Here is a 19,767-nt window from a genome sequence, read left to right as displayed (position 1 = left end):
AATTTCAAATATAAAATCAACTGGCCACTAAGGCATAGTGGTAGTACTTAGTATATAGATTTATTATAATCAATTAACCGTTGGTTTTTGAGCTCAAAATTTCTGCACAAAACTTTTCATCGTCTCTGTCATTATCTTTGACAAAATACAGGTAACAGTAAACAGGGAATTTGGTAACTCACGGTATATCGACTTTTTTATGTAAGCTATGTAGCTAGTCTGTCAGTAAGACCCTTCAAATTATTTTCTATAAACTCCAAGATCATTCCCAATGACATAAAGAAGTATACTGATTAATTTAATTTAATATTAAATCCAAACAAGGTTAATTACGTTCGTATATTTTCACATACCCGGGAGGCCTGAAGGCATGCGGGCTAACTACAGTCACGAAGTGTAATAATTGCGTGCCGCGAACAATCCAAACAACACTTTTGTTGATGTAAAATTTATGTGCGATGGAAACCAGTGACCTTATTATTTCGACTATGTGACTAAAATTTTCCGTTGGGTGTTATAGCATTGCATTATTGTTTTGAAAATTTGATACTTATATTTCTTTTTATTAATACTTTGCTGCTTGCTTAAATTAAAAATATGTTAAAATCAGTATTGAACAAAAAACCTTACTGGAAATATTAAAAGTTTTGTTAATTTGCACAAATGTGTTTATTTTTGTTATGACAAACTGCAGGAACAGAAGAAAAATAAAAACACAAATAGGTGGTACACAAATTTTATTTCATCTGGTTTATTTCCGTATAACAAATTTATTGAATACTTATTATTTAGCCTACTTAACTAATTTATTAGAGCGATGCCACACCGGCGGTGCGGTGTCGTACAACTCCGTAAGCAGTGCCACACGAGAAATTTCGAAAATGCAATAAATCGTTAAATTGCGTTCGGATTATCTCTGAATAATAAAATTGAGTTTAATGTTATAAAATTTTAAGTAACGTAAGTTGTTTTCCGTAAAACAACGGCGTCGCGACGAAACTGAACCGCATGTGTGGCATCTCCCTAACAGTTGAATTTTCCTAGTGTCATATTTACATCTACTTACCTCAGTGACTAGTTCATATACAGCCATTACTCATCTGATTGCTTTTATTACATATAAAAATAAATTAAATCTAAGAAAAAACAATGTTTATTATATGGGTATTTAAGTACGTAGATATTTACGAAGTTCCCGGTAAATGGAGTGTTGGTCGTAGAAAAAAGTCCTGGTTGCGCAACATCCGAGAGTGGACAGGGGTTGCGAGTGCCGCCCAACTATTTCGCCTCGCAAGAGACGAGAGAAACTATGGAGAACTGATCGCCAACCTTCGTTAGTCGGAGAGGCACCTCAAGAAGAAGATCTTTACGAAGACAATTTGCATTACATAAAATAATGTGGATGAAATTCTGCAACCGAATTCATTCACAAAAATATTTATATATATATTTCTAATATAATTTGTATACATTTCCAAAGCGCATTTTCATATGAAACTTTGATATCGAATAATTAAATCAAACATTCCGAAAGAACAATAGGTTAATTTTTCTAAAGTGAGGAACAAATTTTCCTAAAAACGCATACGTTTTATAACTAAGGGATTACTAACCATATGATTATTTACAAAAGTAATGGTACATTACATCGGTGACAATTTTTAATTGACAAAAACTTCCCTATAAATTTTGTTAGTGATTTAAATTTACAATTATCAGCGGGTATGATGTTCTATTTTAATTTTACGAGTATTTCCTATTTAAAGCTCTAAATATTTCATTTAACAAAATAATTCACACTAAAAAAAATTACATTAATTGATCTCACCCGGTCGTGTGAATATGTCTTTAGATAAAATATAGAACCTATTTTATAAAATATTCCAATTAATGTATTTTAGGCTTTTTCTATTTCATTACAATGCACTGTGCGTCACTTCTAATTTACATTTTGCTTATATATATGTTTTGCCAATCTTTAAAAAAAATTACGCACATTATTAAATTAAACATTTCTTCCCAAACCATCGTTAATTTCCTAACATCAATTTATAACAATTTAATTTCTTTTCGATTGTAAACAAAAAGGTTTGTCTGCCACAAAAAGTATTATTAAGAAAAGGTGGTGATCATTTTATAAACACAGTTAACCGTGCGAAGCCGGGTTGAGTGACTTGTGTATTGAAGCTATGAATTAAATTAGTATTCGTAACAATAATAAAATAGATAAACAAGTGAGAGAGATTCGCAGCGTAGTGGCGATCGCGGCGGCGGCGGGCGCCGGTGTGGGCGGGCCGAGGCGCGTGTTTGCCCGCACCACCTGCGACCTCCATCGGATCACGTACAGCGGTTGCTGCCTTGACAACGCGACTAACCTAATTGCGCAAGGATAAACAAATCGGTTATGAATAATTCTTGAATAAAATTACTAGTATGAACGGCCCTCTATACAATTATTTTTAAACTGATTTAAACGCTCAATGTATGGGTGCTGGCTGCACTTTAGGGGTGGAGGTCATTTGCTTTAAACTATACAACAACAAAAAAATCAGTTTCATTCCAAATCGTAGAAATCAATACCAAAGTTTCAAACGATTTCTCAGTACAAAATGTCTAATAACTTTTAAATCTGATACGTAAATGTGTTGTCAAATATTTAACACAATTAAAAATACGTGAAAAATAATTTATAAAATATTTGTATTGTAGTACAAAGGATTGGGTTCTGTAGCAACTGTCTCGTAGACATCGTCTAACCTTGGCTAACCTTGGCTTTCGTTCGTTATCGTTCGTTACAAGGGTTGTCTCGAGCTGTGCATTGGTTGGGAAAATTAATTAGATTCAAAACTATTTAATTTGTTTGTGAGTTTAAGCTCACATTATTTTTTATTTGTTTTTACCAGACGTATGAAGGTTAAATGAAAGTATAACATATATTGATAAGTTATTTCAAACGACATTTAAAATATTAGGTTAAATGTTATAAAAGTGATCGTATTTACAAATAATATTAAGCATACTCGAGGATTTACATCGAAAGGTCTATGAATATTCATAAATCCATTGTTGCTTGGAGTGTATTCATTATTATTGGAGAGGGTAGGATCTCTTATATTTTCTATTATAAAGGAAGCATTATAATAAGATAACATAAGAAGGAAAACCAAAAAGTTTACGTAAATATAAAAATAATAAATGAATGAAAAGTACTATTCATTGGTATATATAATTTATATTCGTATCCTAAAAATTCCTTGTGATATAAATTTACGAACATTGTAATTTGAATAACATAAACACATGTAGGATATTTTAGTGTGACTTACCGTATAACAACGGTGTTCAGTCGCCATGGCAACGTGTACGTGTGATTTTTATGTCTCGCACAAAACGTGTAAAGGAGTTCTCCCGCAGTTGCTGCCAGTCCCTCGGAGCTCTGCACTCCGAGTCCTGACCACTCGTGAAGAGTTATGTTCCATGATCCACAAGATTTATCCTAAGAAACAAATGAACAGACGGATATGTTTTTGACAGTTCATTTACTACTCTACTTTCAACGGTCACTTCGCTATTTCAGCGATTTCAGGTGGCCGCTCGCTCATTTGCCACCTTATGATATAAAAAAAAACAATTTCTACTAAACTCAGGATGGATCGTGGTCAAGGTCGCTTTATCCATTCTTAAAAATATTCATAATATTTTTAATCAACACTGTTTAATTTTAATAAAGGAAATAATATGGGCTACATGTTTATTTTAATATTTAAAATCATAAAGTAGATCCATCATATATTCATGATAAAATTTGGGAAGATAGTTATATAATTATTTTAAACTTTTTGTATAAATAGAAGACGAAGAAGAAGACTTTTTGTATATATATTTTTATTTAATCGTATAATTAAATACTCCTTTTTCACAATTACATAATATTATATTCATGAAGCAAATATAATTTTAAGTGATCATTTAAAGACTTACCTGTTCTGAAGAAATGTCAATAAATAATTGTCTCTCAACATTAGAATCTAAAACCCAAGTACATTGTTGGTAAAAAAATTCATTTAAAGTTCCCGTAACTGATACATTTCTTGATGATATTTCACCTGAAAATGAATACGTATTAAGTAAACTGTTACATACAAATTTATTTGAATTGTGCTATCAAATTTGTCATTAATTTCAGAATTATGTAACTTTTTATTTTCGTGTAATGAGAACTCTATCTTTTAGCATCATTGCCTTAAATACCAATCCTAATGTTACTAACAATAGAACTTCGTCTAAATTTTCTAAATTTCCTTTGTATATATTTCGACTACAAAACTTTATCAGACACATATAAAAAAAATGAAATAAGATTCAGTCATTTTTCGACTTCCAAATTTGATGTTCCATGGAAAAATCCACAGCGAAATAAACTTTTACTTCGTCCCCATTTTCCCAATTTTGCGACTTCTTTTTTTAGCCCACTTTTTTGCAACTATACCATTTCAACGACCAAAAAACGGACCGGACTAATAATCCGGACCTATGACATTTGCTTTATACTTATTTTATATCATTCAAAACAATTTAATATTAAGATGAAATAAATATGAAATTATTTAGTGACCATCTAGAAACAAATTATTAAATTTAATTAAACGAAAAATCGGACACGAATCGCAGTGGCTAAGCAGTAATTGGTAACTTTACGATCTTGTTCGAGGCTTTTTTTTCGATTCAGTGCTACTACCAACGAGGCGGAACTAGGTCGGGCCGTGTAATTCTCCCGGACACACCCTTCGACAATAAGAAAAAATAAGTTATTCCACACGCGCGGATTGTTAAATTGTACTGTTCTTTCTTTGATTTCGATAACACATAACAATCTTTTGTTGTATTTGGGTATTAATATTTGCCATCAATTGAGTGAAAATTTTAACACCTTTGTTACGAGCTCATTATAATTAAATAGTAAACAAAACACTGTGTAATATTATAAATACAAATAGGCGTTGATTTTCAAACTCTAAAGTGAATTAACTAGTTCCATTGCAATAAGGAGATAAAATATATTTTTTTTATTTTTATTCATTTAAGCATTCACAAAATAGATGAAACACTTATTATCCGTGTTGACCTCTTCTGGGGTCGTTTATGTTATTATATTTTTTTACGCACATAGTTAACATTTCTGTACAATATATACATACATATATATAACATAATAAAATAAGAACAATACTGAGTATATTATGTATATCGCTTTCCATACATTCAAACACACACATTTATATATATATACGTAGGCTGATCTTTCCGATAACACCCTGAGGATCATTAGTGAGCCTTAGCCAACCTTCCCTTATCCCTAATCTATTCAACTTAATTCGAGTTCGACTTCGTTTATCATAGAAATAAATGCATTGTTATAATGCATAGCATTTTCTGCAAAAAATAGCATTATATTAAAATGAAATAGTACTGCCCTTTTTTTTCTTTCTTATAATCAAAACTTATATTAAATATTTACGATGAAAACTTACTTACTTTTTCTTGTAGTAGCAACTAGAAAACTTCCTAAACATTCATATGACTACATAGTTCAAATTACTTATATTATGAGAATTACGTTTAATTTCTTACCCGAGTGAGTTGTATAAGTACGTTGGCCACACATCGCGTCCTCATTAAAACTATACGCGGCGGCGTAATCGAACCCTCGACTCGCGTACGTGTAGTGTGCGACCGAATATTCTAGTCTGAGGCCGCTCCAACTGCGAACCACAACGGGCAACCACTCCGCCTGTTAACAAAACTAAGTGGTCATAACATTAAATATTTAGGACGGCCCTGACCCAGTCGAAACACCTGACGGGTTCTCTTTTCATATCGATCGTAGTTTAAATACAGAACGCTTTGAATATGTGAAACCAATTATTGCAAATATAAGTTTTTATCTTATTCTGTCTTGCGGCTACTATATTAGTAAGGATCTGTCAATTAGTGTTTTATTCTTAATTTATAAATACGTCTGTAGGTAGTAATTGTACCAATTAAATAAGAACACAAAATCGATGTTATCTGTGCGTTAGTAGTTCACGTCAAACTTGCGATACGTAAAATAAATCACTAAAATTATTCGTATTAAACCTAACAGTTAACTTTAATAGCTGCATACATTAAGTTGAACACGACATTTACAGCCACCACTAAGGTATTCATTTAAAGTTTCAGCAAGAATTTTATTGCGGTTCGAATCAATACACAAAAACGTGTCCACACAATCCTTTGATACCGTTTGGCATACCAATGCGAGGCGGGCAAATAAAATTTGTCCCCGGCGCTTTACGCAATACGCACACGGTAGATTACTGTTAAGTAATTGAATTTTCACGGACGTAACTGTGACCTGTCGCCTCGACTGTTTTACCCTAAAGTGCAACCACTAGTATTTGAAAAGGAAATACTTCGTATCAGCTGGCTAGTAATTTGGCAACGAAACTAAAAATAATATTAATTATTAAATAAAATTATATATGTTATCCCATTTACCTGAAAATCGCCACAGAGACACGACAGATGTGTGCCATCGCTGGCGACGAGGGCAATGTGGTCGTGATATTGCAGCGGTGTGGCGGCGCGGCACTCACAGCCTGCGTCCCCGCACGCCGTGCGACACCCCATAGACCCAGCAGGCGCTGTGCCCGGCGGCTCCGCGCTCCACATACGGTCGAGCCGTTGGATCTAATTTTAAATAGTCGTCAGTAACTCGTTATTTAAAATCTTAATTTAATTTGTGAAAAAGTGATTGCTACTATGAAATATTTCAATACTTCGAAAGTAGCTCTTCACAAGCTTTTATTGTTTGGTCAAATCTATAGACATTATAATTTGACCTTTTTAATATACAATAAATACGTACCTCAATAGTGACACTCTGGTTAATAGCTGGCATGAAGAGATGCGTGCACAACAATCTCTCCTCAATATTCCAATATATGTGATGATGCGAGGGCGCGGAGACTCCGCCGTGTCGTAGCGCCGACAGTCCATAGTGCGTGGTCGCACACGTCGCTTCCGGCGATATCGTACCCTCGTGCTGTTCTGATAGTAAGCGAATTAAAATATTGTAGCGAACTGAGCAAGCGAAAGTATTCGGGTAGCCAGAATAAATAGGGAATATACAGCACAATACTATATTTATTATAACAAAAGAGGAAAAAGAAGTCTGAGTATATTAAAAGACTAAAGGATTAACCAATATTTTAGTAAAAGTAATGTTGTTGGTCTTATATTTAATTTAATAATTATATTTATCTTATTTTTATTAAGTGACGTTACAATAAAATAAACTAACCATCATGAAATGCAAAAGCTCCATCAACAAACTCTTCTTCATCAACACTTTGAGTAGAGGCACGTCGAATTAGTATAGTAATATTAGCGCCCTTCGATGTCACAGCTTGCCGAATAAGAAATCTTCCAGAAGGGTCTCTAGCTTCTCTTATAAAAGGGCCACATACCCTAAGTAGTGCTCTATCGCCCCTCTCAGATCTACTCACTTTTTCTCCTCTCCCAATAAATTCGTAGTATCCTTCTAAAATCTCAATATGAGATCGACAGCTTTGTAACCTACAAAGATGTATGCCAATAAATTATAATTTTAGTTGACAAAGATGAAAAGTTTCACAATTTATGTCATGTCCACACCGACCCCGTTACAACAGCAATTAAAACTACTTAGTTCACTAACTTCTCTTAATGTCGACAACTAAAAATCAATCACAGGCCAACTTATTTTAAGTTTAATTGATTTTGAAAATTTACCTAAATAAAAAGGACAAAACATTTTTATGCAAACAACATATTTTCTCTCAATAACTTGAAAAAACTTTACATTTTAAAAGCCTAAAATAAGTGGGAACTGTCATAATCAGACACTGATTTTAAATCAACCTAGTCTCAAGAGCGTTGTAGTTTAAAGTGAAATATTTTACAACCTCGATTCGCCAGATGTTTATTTTAAAAACAAAAACATAGCAGCGTTTTGCAATACAAGTTTAGTGTAATTATTATAAATATAACCTTTTAACAAATTTGTACGTAGCTAACATGTTTTGTAGCTCCGGAGCAGTTTTGCTACAAAAGAAATAAGTTTATCCTTATTATTTAAAAAGCCCTTACCTTAAATTATAATTAAAAAGTGATACTTGTACGACGTCTGTTGGTGCGCCAAGTAAGTGTATAGTACATTGTGTTCGCCAGGGCGTAGCCCGGGTATCAAAGTGGCCGGAGCGTACACCTCCCGGACCAAAGCCTCGCACACTTACTCCACAACCAACACGACCGTTCTTTGTATGAGAAATTTCATTCGTGATTACCGTACTATCCACAGATGATGATCTGTCAGCTAAAATAAAAAAGTTAAACCATATGTGTGATCAACTGAATCATTTGAAGAAATGATCGTAGTAACTTCGTAGACCCTCGTAGCACTCGTCGTCAAAGCAATATTTTAGTTGATTTATGTTTAATTTCAAATATTTGTAAGTCAAAAAGCTCATCTTTATTTAATTCGATTTAAATTGTTTGTAACCATAAAAGTCATTATCAATTAAAATTTAAGTAAGGTTAAAGTTGAGAGCATTTAAGGCAGCGATCACTTCGCTATTTTAACGAATTTAGATGACTTCTGGCTCGTTTGCCACCTAATACTAAAAAAAAAATTAACACAAATATATAGCGACTTGTATTTTACATACCGTGGTGTGTAAGATGCGTGAGGGCCGCAAGGGGCGGTGACGCAGCGACTATAGTAGGGGGTGCTTCGCTGCTTTCCTGTCGCTCTATGAATTCCAATTTCGCTATAAATCCGTTGTAATTATATGGCGGTATCAACGGCCCGGAGCTAAATGACATAAAATATTATTTCATATGCCCCAAATACTTATTAAGCTTTATTATTTATATACCTACTGCGAAAAAATCCTACGAAATCATTTCTAACTAGAATTCAAAAGTTTCTCTACTTTTTTTTATTTATAAAGTGCTAAAATTTTTATAAACCATTATGACATCTAATCGGGGACATTACGAAACTTAATAACCCTATTATAAAACACACGAACATTATAATTAATTTAATTACAGTCTTATTAATATTTCATTTAAAAAATTTTTACTTAAATTCCAGCAGCAAGTTGGGTCCAGGATATTCTAGCGTCGCACTTTTTTCAGAACAAATAGAAGCCAGCAAGGGCGCTGACGGCGAGCTGCCGGCTCGTAGTGTTAAATAGTCCGAGGCACAATGTCTGCAAAGTATACAAATTCTTTACAAAAAAGTAAAATCTTCGAACAGAAGGCTTATGAGCACAAAATACATTTTTTAGAAGGCGTGACGCAAAGAATACGGTACTTTTCATAGTAAAACAAACTACTATGTTTTCTTTCTCAGCAAACGCAAGTGGAATTTTATTCTTCCTAGAAGTTGGTGATAACAGATAGTATAAAGCAATTGGATATTTCCAATACGTATGAGTAGCGCGAATGTATTGGATCTGGTTTTATATATATACGTTTAGCGTACTTGTTTTCATCGTGTAATTATGTGCAGAAGATGTATTCTTTATTTTAAACAGACCAATTCTCGCGAGAGATTTATCGCATTTTTATAAAAAAATCCTGGAATAAGTGAACGGCCAGGAGACATGAAGACGTGTGAGGATTATACACTAACTTTATCCCGTGACTCCTTCCGGGCACAATAAAAAACGTAATTAGTAGCCTATGCTAGCACCGATTAGCCGTTATGAAGATACGTACTAACAAACATTCATCCAAATTAGTGTCAAATAAGTACATAGTGTTCAATTTAGATTTTCAATAGAGTCCAAATTTTGTGTAGCTTATGACATACGAACGTGACCGTATTGTGAATGTTAGGGGCGGCGTTGTTCGACAAAGTTGACGAATAACCCACAATTGTTATTGCTTATATTTATGTGTGTCAGTGATATTAAACATAGGGTAAAATTTGTTCAAAACTTTCATTTGAATGGAATATGTTATAGTCTGTTATAACTTGTCAGGTAAAGTTTATTGCTCACATTTCGTGATACGGTGACTAATAGTAAAGGATATTAATTGCTTCGGGTATATGTATGTGAGTCATATCAAACGACCAAAAAGCCAATGATTACGATTCTATTATTTCCAGTTTCGTATCTGCTCTAACCTACAATAGTAAAATTGGGTCAACTAATCTTCAGTCAAAAAATTTCCAGTTAAGACTGCCCAAAAATAGCCCACAAGAATTGTGCATGCATTTCGAAAACGTATTTCACGTATTGAGAAAGAACTAGTACACGGTAAATTTTTCAATAACGTGCGATGGAATGAATTCACAAAAGTGGAAACGAGATAGACGGCCTCTTTTATTTACTCAACCAATTGTTCAGCATCCAAAAACTCAAACCGTCGACAATCAAAGGTTCTTTCATAAAATACTGTTTTTTAATCTCTTTATTCCATGACATGTTTCGCGCAATCTTTCGTATGCAGAATACAATATCTAACATGTTATTGAATTTTAAAAATATTTGTTTACATTAACTACATATATTATAGTTATATTAAATCACGTCGAACGTTAGTTTCTAAGATTAAAATCTCTGCATAAAAATATCTTCATCCCTGTCATTATCTTTGACAATACAGAGATAACAATATATTTTAAACGGAGGTTTTAGACTCAGAAACCCAAGGTGAGTCCACCAATTAACATATTATGTTCTTATCCATAGCCCAGAGGCGATGTTAGCTAACTCCTAAATTTTCATAGCAATACTTACTCGTGAGGCAGTAATATAGATGAGAAAATAATCCTGACTCTCGTATGTACAGAGTTAGTTGCGAAAAGATATCGACAACGGCGATGCGGCGGATACAACCCGGGGTAGCCGGGACTGGCCAGTACACACGCGCCAGCACCGCGGCATGATATGTCCTGGTATAGCCAGTCACAATCTGGTAAACAAAAGTTTTTGTTACCATAATATTGTTATCCTTACTTTGATGTCACTCATAATTATGTTTCTAATTTATTTTTCATCATTTAAGTCGACTGGGGTCGAATTTAATGTAAATTATTGATAATAAATAATCTTAAAATATTTAAGAAGCTGGAACAGACTATTTTTTGATATTTTTATCCACTATTTCATATAATGATTCTTTAAAACTGTTCTGTTTGTAATAATGGTTCTTGGGAGTTTCAAAAAATCTGTAGAAAGTAATAAAACATCATATGTTTTAATTTCACCTGTATGCGGTATTCTCGAGCCCCCTCGGGGATGAAATCCAACTCCTTGCGTATTACTTAAAGATGTAAAACTGAAGAAAGCTAGAAATTGCGATCTTACTGTTTTTTCTGTTATCCTGGGAAATATAAGACGGATGAACAAAATGCTTTTTAATAATATTATAGGACATACAAAACTTGAGAGTCAGAAAATATCTTACCTAAAATCGAGTGTAGAAGCACCATGATCAGCAAACAATACGACAGGTGGTGTATATCGTTCGTTTTCTCCGCACAGACGCGTCTCAGCCACGCCGTCTACATTGCGAACTGCGCCGCTCAGTTGCAACCAGCCACCAACACAACTATTTTTAACAAAATATTAAATATTTTCATCGTTTGTCACATTAGAAAAATCTTATTATACATTAAGAAGAACAACATAAAAATTTTAATTACCTAGTTCCGTTAAACCGACCGACAGAGACAAGCCTATACAGTTGTATCTCCACTCTCTGTCCCGCATCTGGCTGTAGGAAGTACGAGCAGGCGCCCGGGCCCTCGATCGACGGCGACTTGATCTGGCCGAACGTCTTGCCCGACTTGCTCTTGAGGACGCGCGAATCGATTGTAATATTGCACACTACACAATGAAAAAGAAATGTATATTCATAGAAAGGCAGTGATAGATTACTAAAAAAATCATGTAACTGAGTATTTTATAATTAATATATTTAGCGTTGCATGTCAGAGACAGTAAGTACGAGACTGCTATTTTAGATACGTGACTACGGAACAGTACAATTTTTTTTATTAATCGCCGCCATAGGAACATGACTATTTACAATGAAAGAACACTAAGAAGTTCTATATTGACTTAAAAATAAATTATATTAACTAACTGTTGGAGCAATATTGTTCGAGTCCGCACTGGGCGCAGCGGCCGGGCGCGTCGTCGCCGCAGGGACAGGCGCCGTCCCTCACGCAACACGCGCACTCCTCGCCCACGGCCCCGCCGCCCGGGCACGCACAGCCCGACGATGACTGCGTCCACAGGTCTACTTGACCTACACCAACAATTCGTTTATTTGCCACCTTTGACGTCCATCAAATACTAATAATAATATTTTCCACTATCATTCTCTCACCCTAGAGGTTCTGTTAGTGGTCTTATTTATATTGCGACGCAATAGGATTTCTTGAAGTACTTACTGCTTGCATCAAGGAAGATTGGTGTCCAAGCTATCTGCGAGGAGACAATAGTGCAAATGGCAGCGAGAAGCAGCGCTATGGCGTGGTGCATGGTGCGTGTCGCCGCGCCTGGCCCCCCGCCGCCAGCTTCGCCTGTGCATACCCCTCCCCCACCCACACTATACCCTACGTAAGATAAAATCTATTCCGCACATCAAAATATTTTCTTCTCCACATTGTTAACCGATTAACTATAAGTTTGCGTTATATATTAACGTAAGCTAAAGCTTTGATAGCTTTTTTTAATCCTCTGGCGCAGTTGTTTGACTTTGTTTTAGCTCGCCGCATAAATCTGTAACAAATTAAACATTGTTAACCTTAGTGTCATAATGGAAACTCATAAGCCTTTGTATAATCGAGGTAAAATAGGCCAAGGTTTTTAGAAAACTAAAAAGTTGAGTAATTTCAAGAATAACTTATAGACAAACCTGAGTGTTTTACATATTCGTGTCATATTATGCATCTTTAATTATTCTGGAAATGTGATTTAGTAACCAAAATATCGAAAACTAATTTAAGATTTTTTCCAAATGTCAGCAGCAGCTGTCATTGTCAATTGTCAACAAATAAAAATGTAGGCACAGTTAAAAAACGAATAAAAAAAAATAGAAATATTCTTTAATTTTTATTTATACTTTGTACTTTTATTCCAGCATCACAGAATTTTCATCATCACCAAAATTCCACCTTTATATGTAACTATCGCATATATAATACGTATCGACACCCTTCCATTGATTACGACCAATCATGACTGCTGTTTTATCAGATCAATCCCCTCGATTCTGTAAAGCTCCCGCTTAAACCCTGCGGCTCTTTTATATATTATGACTATTACTTTTAATATTTATTTTATATGACAAACAAAACAAGATAATTAAAAAAACTTTATTACGGCACAATCACAAAATTAACATCACAATTTTCTTCGATCGGTTTCACTGTATTACGCGCACATTTCACTCTTCAACTCCTAAACATGCCGTGCAACAATTTTCCGGAACTCTACATCTTTGGACGTAAGTCAGCTACGAAATAAAAAAAAAATTATTGCACCTTAACATACATTAAACAGATATGAAAAAACATAACGGTAATACAAAAGGGTTCCGGATATAGAGTCATATATATAAATGTCGACGATGGAATTTGGTCACTAAATAAGTGGCAGTTGATGAATTTTTGGCGATCGATGTGGGAAGTTTTTGTGATAATGATCATGAAAAAAGTAAATAATACGGAATAAAATTTAACCACAAATATGTCACTTGTGTTCGAATATTCGGAATACGAGTAACATATGTAATACGAGTAACAAAGGTGTGAAGACAACATTGTTACTTCTTTTTCTGTTTTTGACTACCCACTTATTACCACAGATATAAGCCTACTTAGAGTTGAGTATTTTGTTTAATGAATAATTCTATAATAGTAAATTATTCTTTGCGGTATCGTCATTTAATTTTTATCATTATAAATGGATTTCAATTAATTTAACAGGTTTCAGCAGCCATTTTTCCGGTTCGAAGCCTGGTTTGTAATGAAATTGAATTTCTACTCGACGTCAACGACGTTTATTCAGCTTTTTGCTTTAGCTTCTGAAAGGATATTGCGTGGGAATCAATTCAGGTGGCGCTCATCCATACTTCGAGTTGAATATTAAAATTTAATAAACGAAAATACCTATTGCCTCGTTCGACGTAAATGACTCTATGAAAGAAACATGTGGGAATCATATCGTATCGACAATTCTTACTTTTACTATTCTTTTTTTGTATTAATGTTAGAAAATATATAATAACAAATATGTGTAAAAAAATCCCGAATAAGCGGCTCTGGGAAATGAAATAGCGCCATCTAGTGGTTGCGTTTTAAAACATTATTTTAAACTAATTCAACTGTAATGAAACGCTGTTTTATTTTACAATATACTCGAAAAAAAAGTTTTAGGAATAAACGAAATTTGGTGAGAGATTTGAACTCAGCGTCTTTGCCAATAGTGTTTTTCTAAAACTTTCGTAGATCCGTATTAATTTTTTATTTGAACTGACAAAAAGAAGGGTATTATAATTTTGAATCATTAGGGAACAAATCGCTATCTTTGTTACAATTATCTATCAGAACCCCTTAATGACAGATATTGGCCTTTTACTGTACAAACAAATCAAACAAAAAAACTACCTTTCTCGGCTCACAGGGGAGACATTGCACTGGCATTGATGGCGGTCTCTGTGTCGGGCAATAACTGCAGGCCACTTTACAAGCGTGTTTTGTTAAACAAGTGGGTTGATTAATCTAAAAGAAAAATATAAAAAGGGGTCTGTAATTTATAAAACAACACTTTATTTTTCTTAATATATACGGCAAATACAAAACAATAAGGCTTCATGGAACAAGACAACAGTTAAAATGCAAAATCACAACATTCTACGCGTCACAATCTATCGCAATATCATTCCTACATCGGTACAAGAAATTTGCGGTTCCCAACAATTTGGAATGCTCTTGATCTTGCATTCCATTACGCTTGAATGCGGACACAGGCAGGTTTTGTACCTGTAATCATACCGCAACTTTAATTCATAAGCATAATAGCTATCAATTGACAATCAATCGTAAGTCATTTCAAGCACTTTGACATTCTCTTCTAAAACGATCAAAATGACATCGATGTACTCGTTTCGTGTCATTTTAATCCTTTCAAAGTCACTGTATTAGCAATTCTCTTCAATGGCTTGATAGGCATATAAATAGGTCTATCCGACCAAATGGTGTCCGGACTTTGGCATAAATAAGAAACTCCTCCACTTTCGTGATACTCGTGGTCCTGAATGCCGTTCCGTTTTAGCGCAGTTGATGGCATAACTCTTACCTGCCAAGTTTATTGTACTATTTAAGTTATGTATGTTTTATACTTTAATAATCTATCATATAAAATAACATATTTGGGTTATTTTATTGTCTATTTGCATATTGTGTTGTAACCTTTTTATGCAACTTATTTTATGACGTTAATAATACATTGGCATGGTATTATTTTTGAACTGTTTTTTGTATAGATTTGGGTCAAGAAAGATAATATGCTTAACGTCTTAACTTTTACATGTTATGCCAAATGCTTATAATATGTAATTGCTAACCCTTACTCCGAATTCGTACTTCAACTTTTACTCATGTCAGTCGCCATTCTTATTTTCCCTTAAACTATTTATCGTAAATCTTTTTCGGCGACAGTCTCACGGGATTTACTTCATGAGTAATTCTTGGATATATTCTCTTAAAAGGCTCAATTGCAGTGTAAACAAAATATTTGCCATCGTGTTCTACCGCGCACAAATCACGCCTTGCTCCTCTATATCCATTAATTTGATCCTGTATCCCATTCCTCTTATAAGCAGTAGCAGGGAGTTTACCGTGGATATTAGAATCGAATTGTTCCTGAAACCAACGGAAAACTTAAAAATAAACCATTGGTTAGAGGATCAATATATCAATAAAGAATTTCTTAAAGTACGAATCTACATGAATACGTAAGCAACTGTCACCAAGCGTAAAGGACGGAGGAGAGACGCAACCTTGTTCGCGGTAGAGGACAACGGTGGCTATATTAAAAGTTAAAGATATACACATCAGACGAAAAGAGCTCTATAAAAGATTTTGCTTGTACTTTCTTTCGTCTATGCCACTTTTATGATATTGGTAAAATTCTAGGAATATACATTTAACTTACAATTCGGCCATCTTCATATCGGTAACATGGCATGACGTATTTGACTGCCGGCTTCGCAGGTGGGCCGGTTGGTTGACGGCAGGTCGGACAAAACTTCTGTGGTGGCTCGGAGCATAGAGTACACGTATGGTCACAATTACCATCGTAGCATATTTTCCTCGCCACCGGCGTACAAGGTCGTATCTTCTCGCAACAATATACTACTTTATCATTGCAACACGGAACGTATATTGGTGCACTTTCGCAGCATTTGACTTGAGGACTCACAAGTACTGGGGTTACGGCAAATCTTTCGCATTCATTTACGAAGCAGCAATCCATTTTTATATCTAATTTGTTCTTATATGATTTTTAAATAAATTAATTTAAATTTATTTTATAAAAAATACTTAAAATTTTTATGTGTTATGCATTACAGCAACTTCAAATTTTGAATATCGTATTATAAATTTATTTTTCCTTATCGTAATTAGAATGCCAGTATTTTGAAGAAGAATGTTTTATTCTAATTTTTTAATCTTAATCTAGACGAAAAAGTTTCAATTGATTTTTTTGTTACAAAGCAGAGTTTTGCGTCTACATTTCTGTTGGGGGGTTTCTATTACAGTTCTTGTGTGTTCCATTTTATATTAAGAGCAACTTATTATTATTTTTATCTCTTACTACTACAAATATAAACAATAATGTAACAAAATATTGCAATGACAGGAATCTAAATTATTAAAACGTGAATGTAGAAACAATAAATTTCATTGTAATCCGCAAAGAAAAAAATTATAAGTATAATATAATAATTTTTTCGTATATTTCTTGAAGCGAATCCACCCAAATTTGCGGAAAGTGATACCCGAGTGCGTGTAATTTATTTATGTATAACGATACTTTTGTCAATGTGGGCTGGGGGTTCTTTGGTTTGATTAATGGCCCTTTCACAAAGAGCAGAGGTGGGTACACTTGAGGATGCCTGCCTAAAGGCACCAATTTATCGGGTCGCAATAAATTTATTCCTGGGCGAGTAGTGAATAGAATAAATAAAATGGACGTTATTTGTTTCATGTCATTTTTGTGTTGTACAAAATTGTTTGTAATTTATCTAAATTTTTATTTACCTAATTTTTAAGTGATTTTGAATAAAAACAATAAGGCGATCTGTGATATATCGTGACTGATAAAGATACCAACTACTCTCTATACTATCAGATATAGGTTGCAATTAAGATATGTGTATGTTTCGGCAGTGCAAACTCACATTCGGCAAGAATACGAGCTACACATAAACACTGCAGCGCACTACAGCAGTTCAAGGCCGCTCTCCATCTCCGCGCCCTCGCTTACGAGAAGAACCCTAAACTGACGTCATAACGTACTCTCATTTAAATTCTATGATGTATACCTTAACTTAATTTGACTTTAATTTATGCAAGAATATTGAAAACTTTAATTTAAATCTGTGTTCTACACTAATGTTATAAACGTGAAATTATTGTATTTTTGATTATAACGAATCAAATCAAAAACTACTACAGCGATTTCAATTTTTTTCACCATCAGAATGCTACAGTATAGTAGTAGTTACTAGAGTCTATATTGGAAGCAATTTGAATACCACCTTTAATTATCCCTAATTAAGGGTAGCGTCGAGCCTCTCAGTGGGCACGAGGTGACTACGACATAGGCTAAATTTAATGTAGTTATAAAATATAAAAAAAAATCCACCAGTGCGGAACTTGGACCAACCGATAATTCTTTAATAAAACGTAACATTTTTTTTGTAAAATAATATAGCCAACGAGCACGCGGCTCACCTGATATTAAGCGACGACTGCTGTCTCTAAATCTGGCCAATATGTAGTGAAGTCTGTTACTTCGACGTACATTTAATTTTCAGTTGTTAAATACATATTAAATAAAGTGTAGTAAGTTTAGAAGAGAAGAAAAAGAAGCTGTTTTCAACTTGAAAGTAAAAGTTATTGATTGCTAAATTTATTATAGTTTTTAAAAACTCAATAAACTAATGTTTTATATTAATTTAGGTTTCTGGTACATTAATATACTATTTAATAAATGATAAATTGTGAAATAATATTTGATAAATTAGAATTCTGTATAATTTCAAATTCCTTAAGAATAAATAATTTGTCGAATTGGAATTGGCAGGTTTGCATCATATATTGTGGTTTAAGGAAGCGACGCAGTGCGCAAAACTTTTGGCACTCTTGCCTGCATACAAAAAATTAAGTACTTTATTGCTACGGTACAACACTATGATCAAAACTTTGTCGCTAACTTTACACATTTAAATTATGTATTACACGTCATTGCAAAAAAAAACCTGCCATCGGTATTATGTTATTCCGGTACTAAATTTACAGTAATATAAAGCAGATAAGATATTAAGTAGTAAGAAAATCGTCATCATTTTTCATTCATTTTTTTTAATATTTGCCAATTTTTTTCCATTTTTGACATTTATGCTAGATATTATAGTTAGGATAAAATACGTATATCGCTAAAAGTATGGTCAATAAGAAATATAGTTTTATAAAGCAAAGGGATTTATAAAGGTTCAATTTTCAAATACTATCGACGCATTTGTATAAATCGTATGCATTTAATTTTATTTCAATTATTTTTTTGTTCATGTTATCATAATGTAAACACACAGCAATACTATAAACATGAAATTTAGTGATGAAATTTTAACAAACAATTGTATTTTTAGGAAAAATCTTATTTTTACCTACCTTAAAATTTCACAAGGATCTTCGACAATATTCAGCAACACACAAAAACGTCAAACAACATTGTAATATCTAACACCCACTTATGATTGCTCACTTTGCCGTCTTATCAATGTTTGAAGAGCGGAAAACATAAAAAAAATATATTCAACCCTTCAACATTTTTTTTATATTTTTTTTTATTTATTCGTATACTTTAATTGTATTTTCACTATTGACTTACGTAAGTAGGCACGTCGTTAACGTAACGGTATTGTTACGAGACGTTACGCGGAGTACTGTGGAGCCCGCGTTGGCCCCGTGACGTCTGTCGACACTCTGCAAGCTCTCGCTACAACACTAGTGCGCATGCGTCAAACTGAGTCCTAACTCAGACACCACTCAGTAGGTCTCTCGCGGACTATTCAAAGTTTTTCTTCTTACCTGTAATGATTGTTATGGTAATAATATGCCATTTTATCTTCGTTTATTGTGAATAAAGCATACGTGCCAGTGTTTCTGCTTGTATTATTTTCCTGCAAAAGATTTGTATGTAGCAAAAAAATTGTTTTTTCCACAACAAATCACATTATAATTAATATCTGGTACTAGCTGTCCTCCGCGACTTTAACTAAATTAGTAGCGTATGTGTTCATCCAGATTTGTTCTATATCTATGTCAAATTTCAGCGAGATTCATGCCGTCGTTTGGAAGATACCTACTTACAAACATACAGCTACCCGTCCACACATCCAAAAATTCGCATTTATAATATTAGT

General features: G+C 33.8%; 2 protein-coding genes across 7 annotated transcripts; both read right to left on the bottom strand.

Annotated features, from left to right (window-relative positions):
* Positions 1–1,486: 1,486 nt before the first annotated feature.
* LOC106124753 (uncharacterized) lies at positions 1,487–19,313 on the bottom strand. 2 transcript variants are annotated; one of them, XM_013321709.1, is made up of 17 exons: positions 19,013–19,313; positions 12,500–12,830; positions 12,190–12,354; positions 11,747–11,930; positions 11,509–11,652; positions 11,309–11,424; positions 10,839–11,013; positions 9,171–9,299; positions 8,751–8,896; positions 8,173–8,398; positions 7,346–7,620; positions 6,911–7,092; positions 6,541–6,732; positions 5,632–5,791; positions 3,982–4,106; positions 3,327–3,496; positions 1,487–2,375 (listed from the first exon to the last, which is right to left on the bottom strand). In XM_013321709.1, exons 2-17 carry the CDS (start codon positions 12,588–12,590, stop codon positions 2,195–2,197), a joined length of 2,661 nt encoding a protein of 886 aa, XP_013177163.1. In that variant the 5' UTR covers positions 12,591–12,830; positions 19,013–19,313; the 3' UTR covers positions 1,487–2,194. The 2 variants fall into 2 exon arrangements, with proteins under 2 accessions (XP_013177163.1, XP_013177164.1); XM_013321710.1 differs by lacking the exon at positions 19,013–19,313 and adding an exon at positions 12,967–13,057.
* On the bottom strand, positions 13,412–16,696 carry LOC106124756 (keratin-associated protein 10-5). 5 transcript variants are annotated; one of them, XM_013321712.1, is made up of 3 exons: positions 16,269–16,688; positions 14,720–14,833; positions 13,412–13,566 (listed from the first exon to the last, which is right to left on the bottom strand). In XM_013321712.1, the coding sequence occupies exons 1-3, from the start codon at positions 16,587–16,589 to the stop codon at positions 13,498–13,500; spliced, it is 504 nt and encodes a 167-aa protein (XP_013177166.1). In that variant the 5' UTR covers positions 16,590–16,688; the 3' UTR covers positions 13,412–13,497. The 5 variants fall into 5 exon arrangements, 3 of the variants coding, with proteins under 3 accessions (XP_013177166.1, XP_013177167.1, XP_013177165.1); XR_001228220.1 differs by lacking the exons at positions 13,412–13,566; positions 14,720–14,833 and adding exons at positions 14,860–15,094; positions 15,679–15,976 and having other exon boundaries at positions 16,269–16,696; XR_001228221.1 differs by lacking the exons at positions 13,412–13,566; positions 14,720–14,833 and adding exons at positions 14,860–15,094; positions 15,685–15,976 and having other exon boundaries at positions 16,269–16,696.
* Positions 19,314–19,767: the final 454 nt, after the last annotated feature.

The sequence above is a fragment of the Papilio xuthus genome, unplaced genomic scaffold (assembly GCF_000836235.2).
Source record: "Papilio xuthus unplaced genomic scaffold, Pxut_1.1 DF825946.1, whole genome shotgun sequence".
Taxonomy (NCBI): Eukaryota; Metazoa; Arthropoda; class Insecta; order Lepidoptera; family Papilionidae; genus Papilio; species Papilio xuthus.
The sequence above is the reverse complement of the archived record's forward strand: the minus strand, read 5'-3'. Positions and strand labels throughout refer to the sequence as shown.

Excerpts from the sequence above, each read along its gene's own strand:
- LOC106124756 (XM_013321711.1), bottom strand. The coding sequence starts at position 16,589 with ATGGATTGCTGCTTCGTAAATGAATGCGAAAGATTTGCCGTAACCCCA. Across the intron at positions 15,977-16,268 it reads GATATGAAGATGGCCGAATT|GAACAATTCGATTCTAATAT; the intron begins GTAAGTTAAATG and ends CGTTGGTTTCAG.
- LOC106124753 (XM_013321709.1), bottom strand. The coding sequence starts at position 12,590 with ATGCACCACGCCATAGCGCTGCTTCTCGCTGCCATTTGCACTATTGTC. Across the intron at positions 7,093-7,345 it reads AGCTTTTGCATTTCATGATG|AACAGCACGAGGGTACGATA; the intron begins GTTAGTTTATTT and ends GCTTACTATCAG. Across the intron at positions 5,792-6,540 it reads GTCTCTGTGGCGATTTTCAG|GCGGAGTGGTTGCCCGTTGT; the intron begins GTAAATGGGATA and ends TTTTGTTAACAG.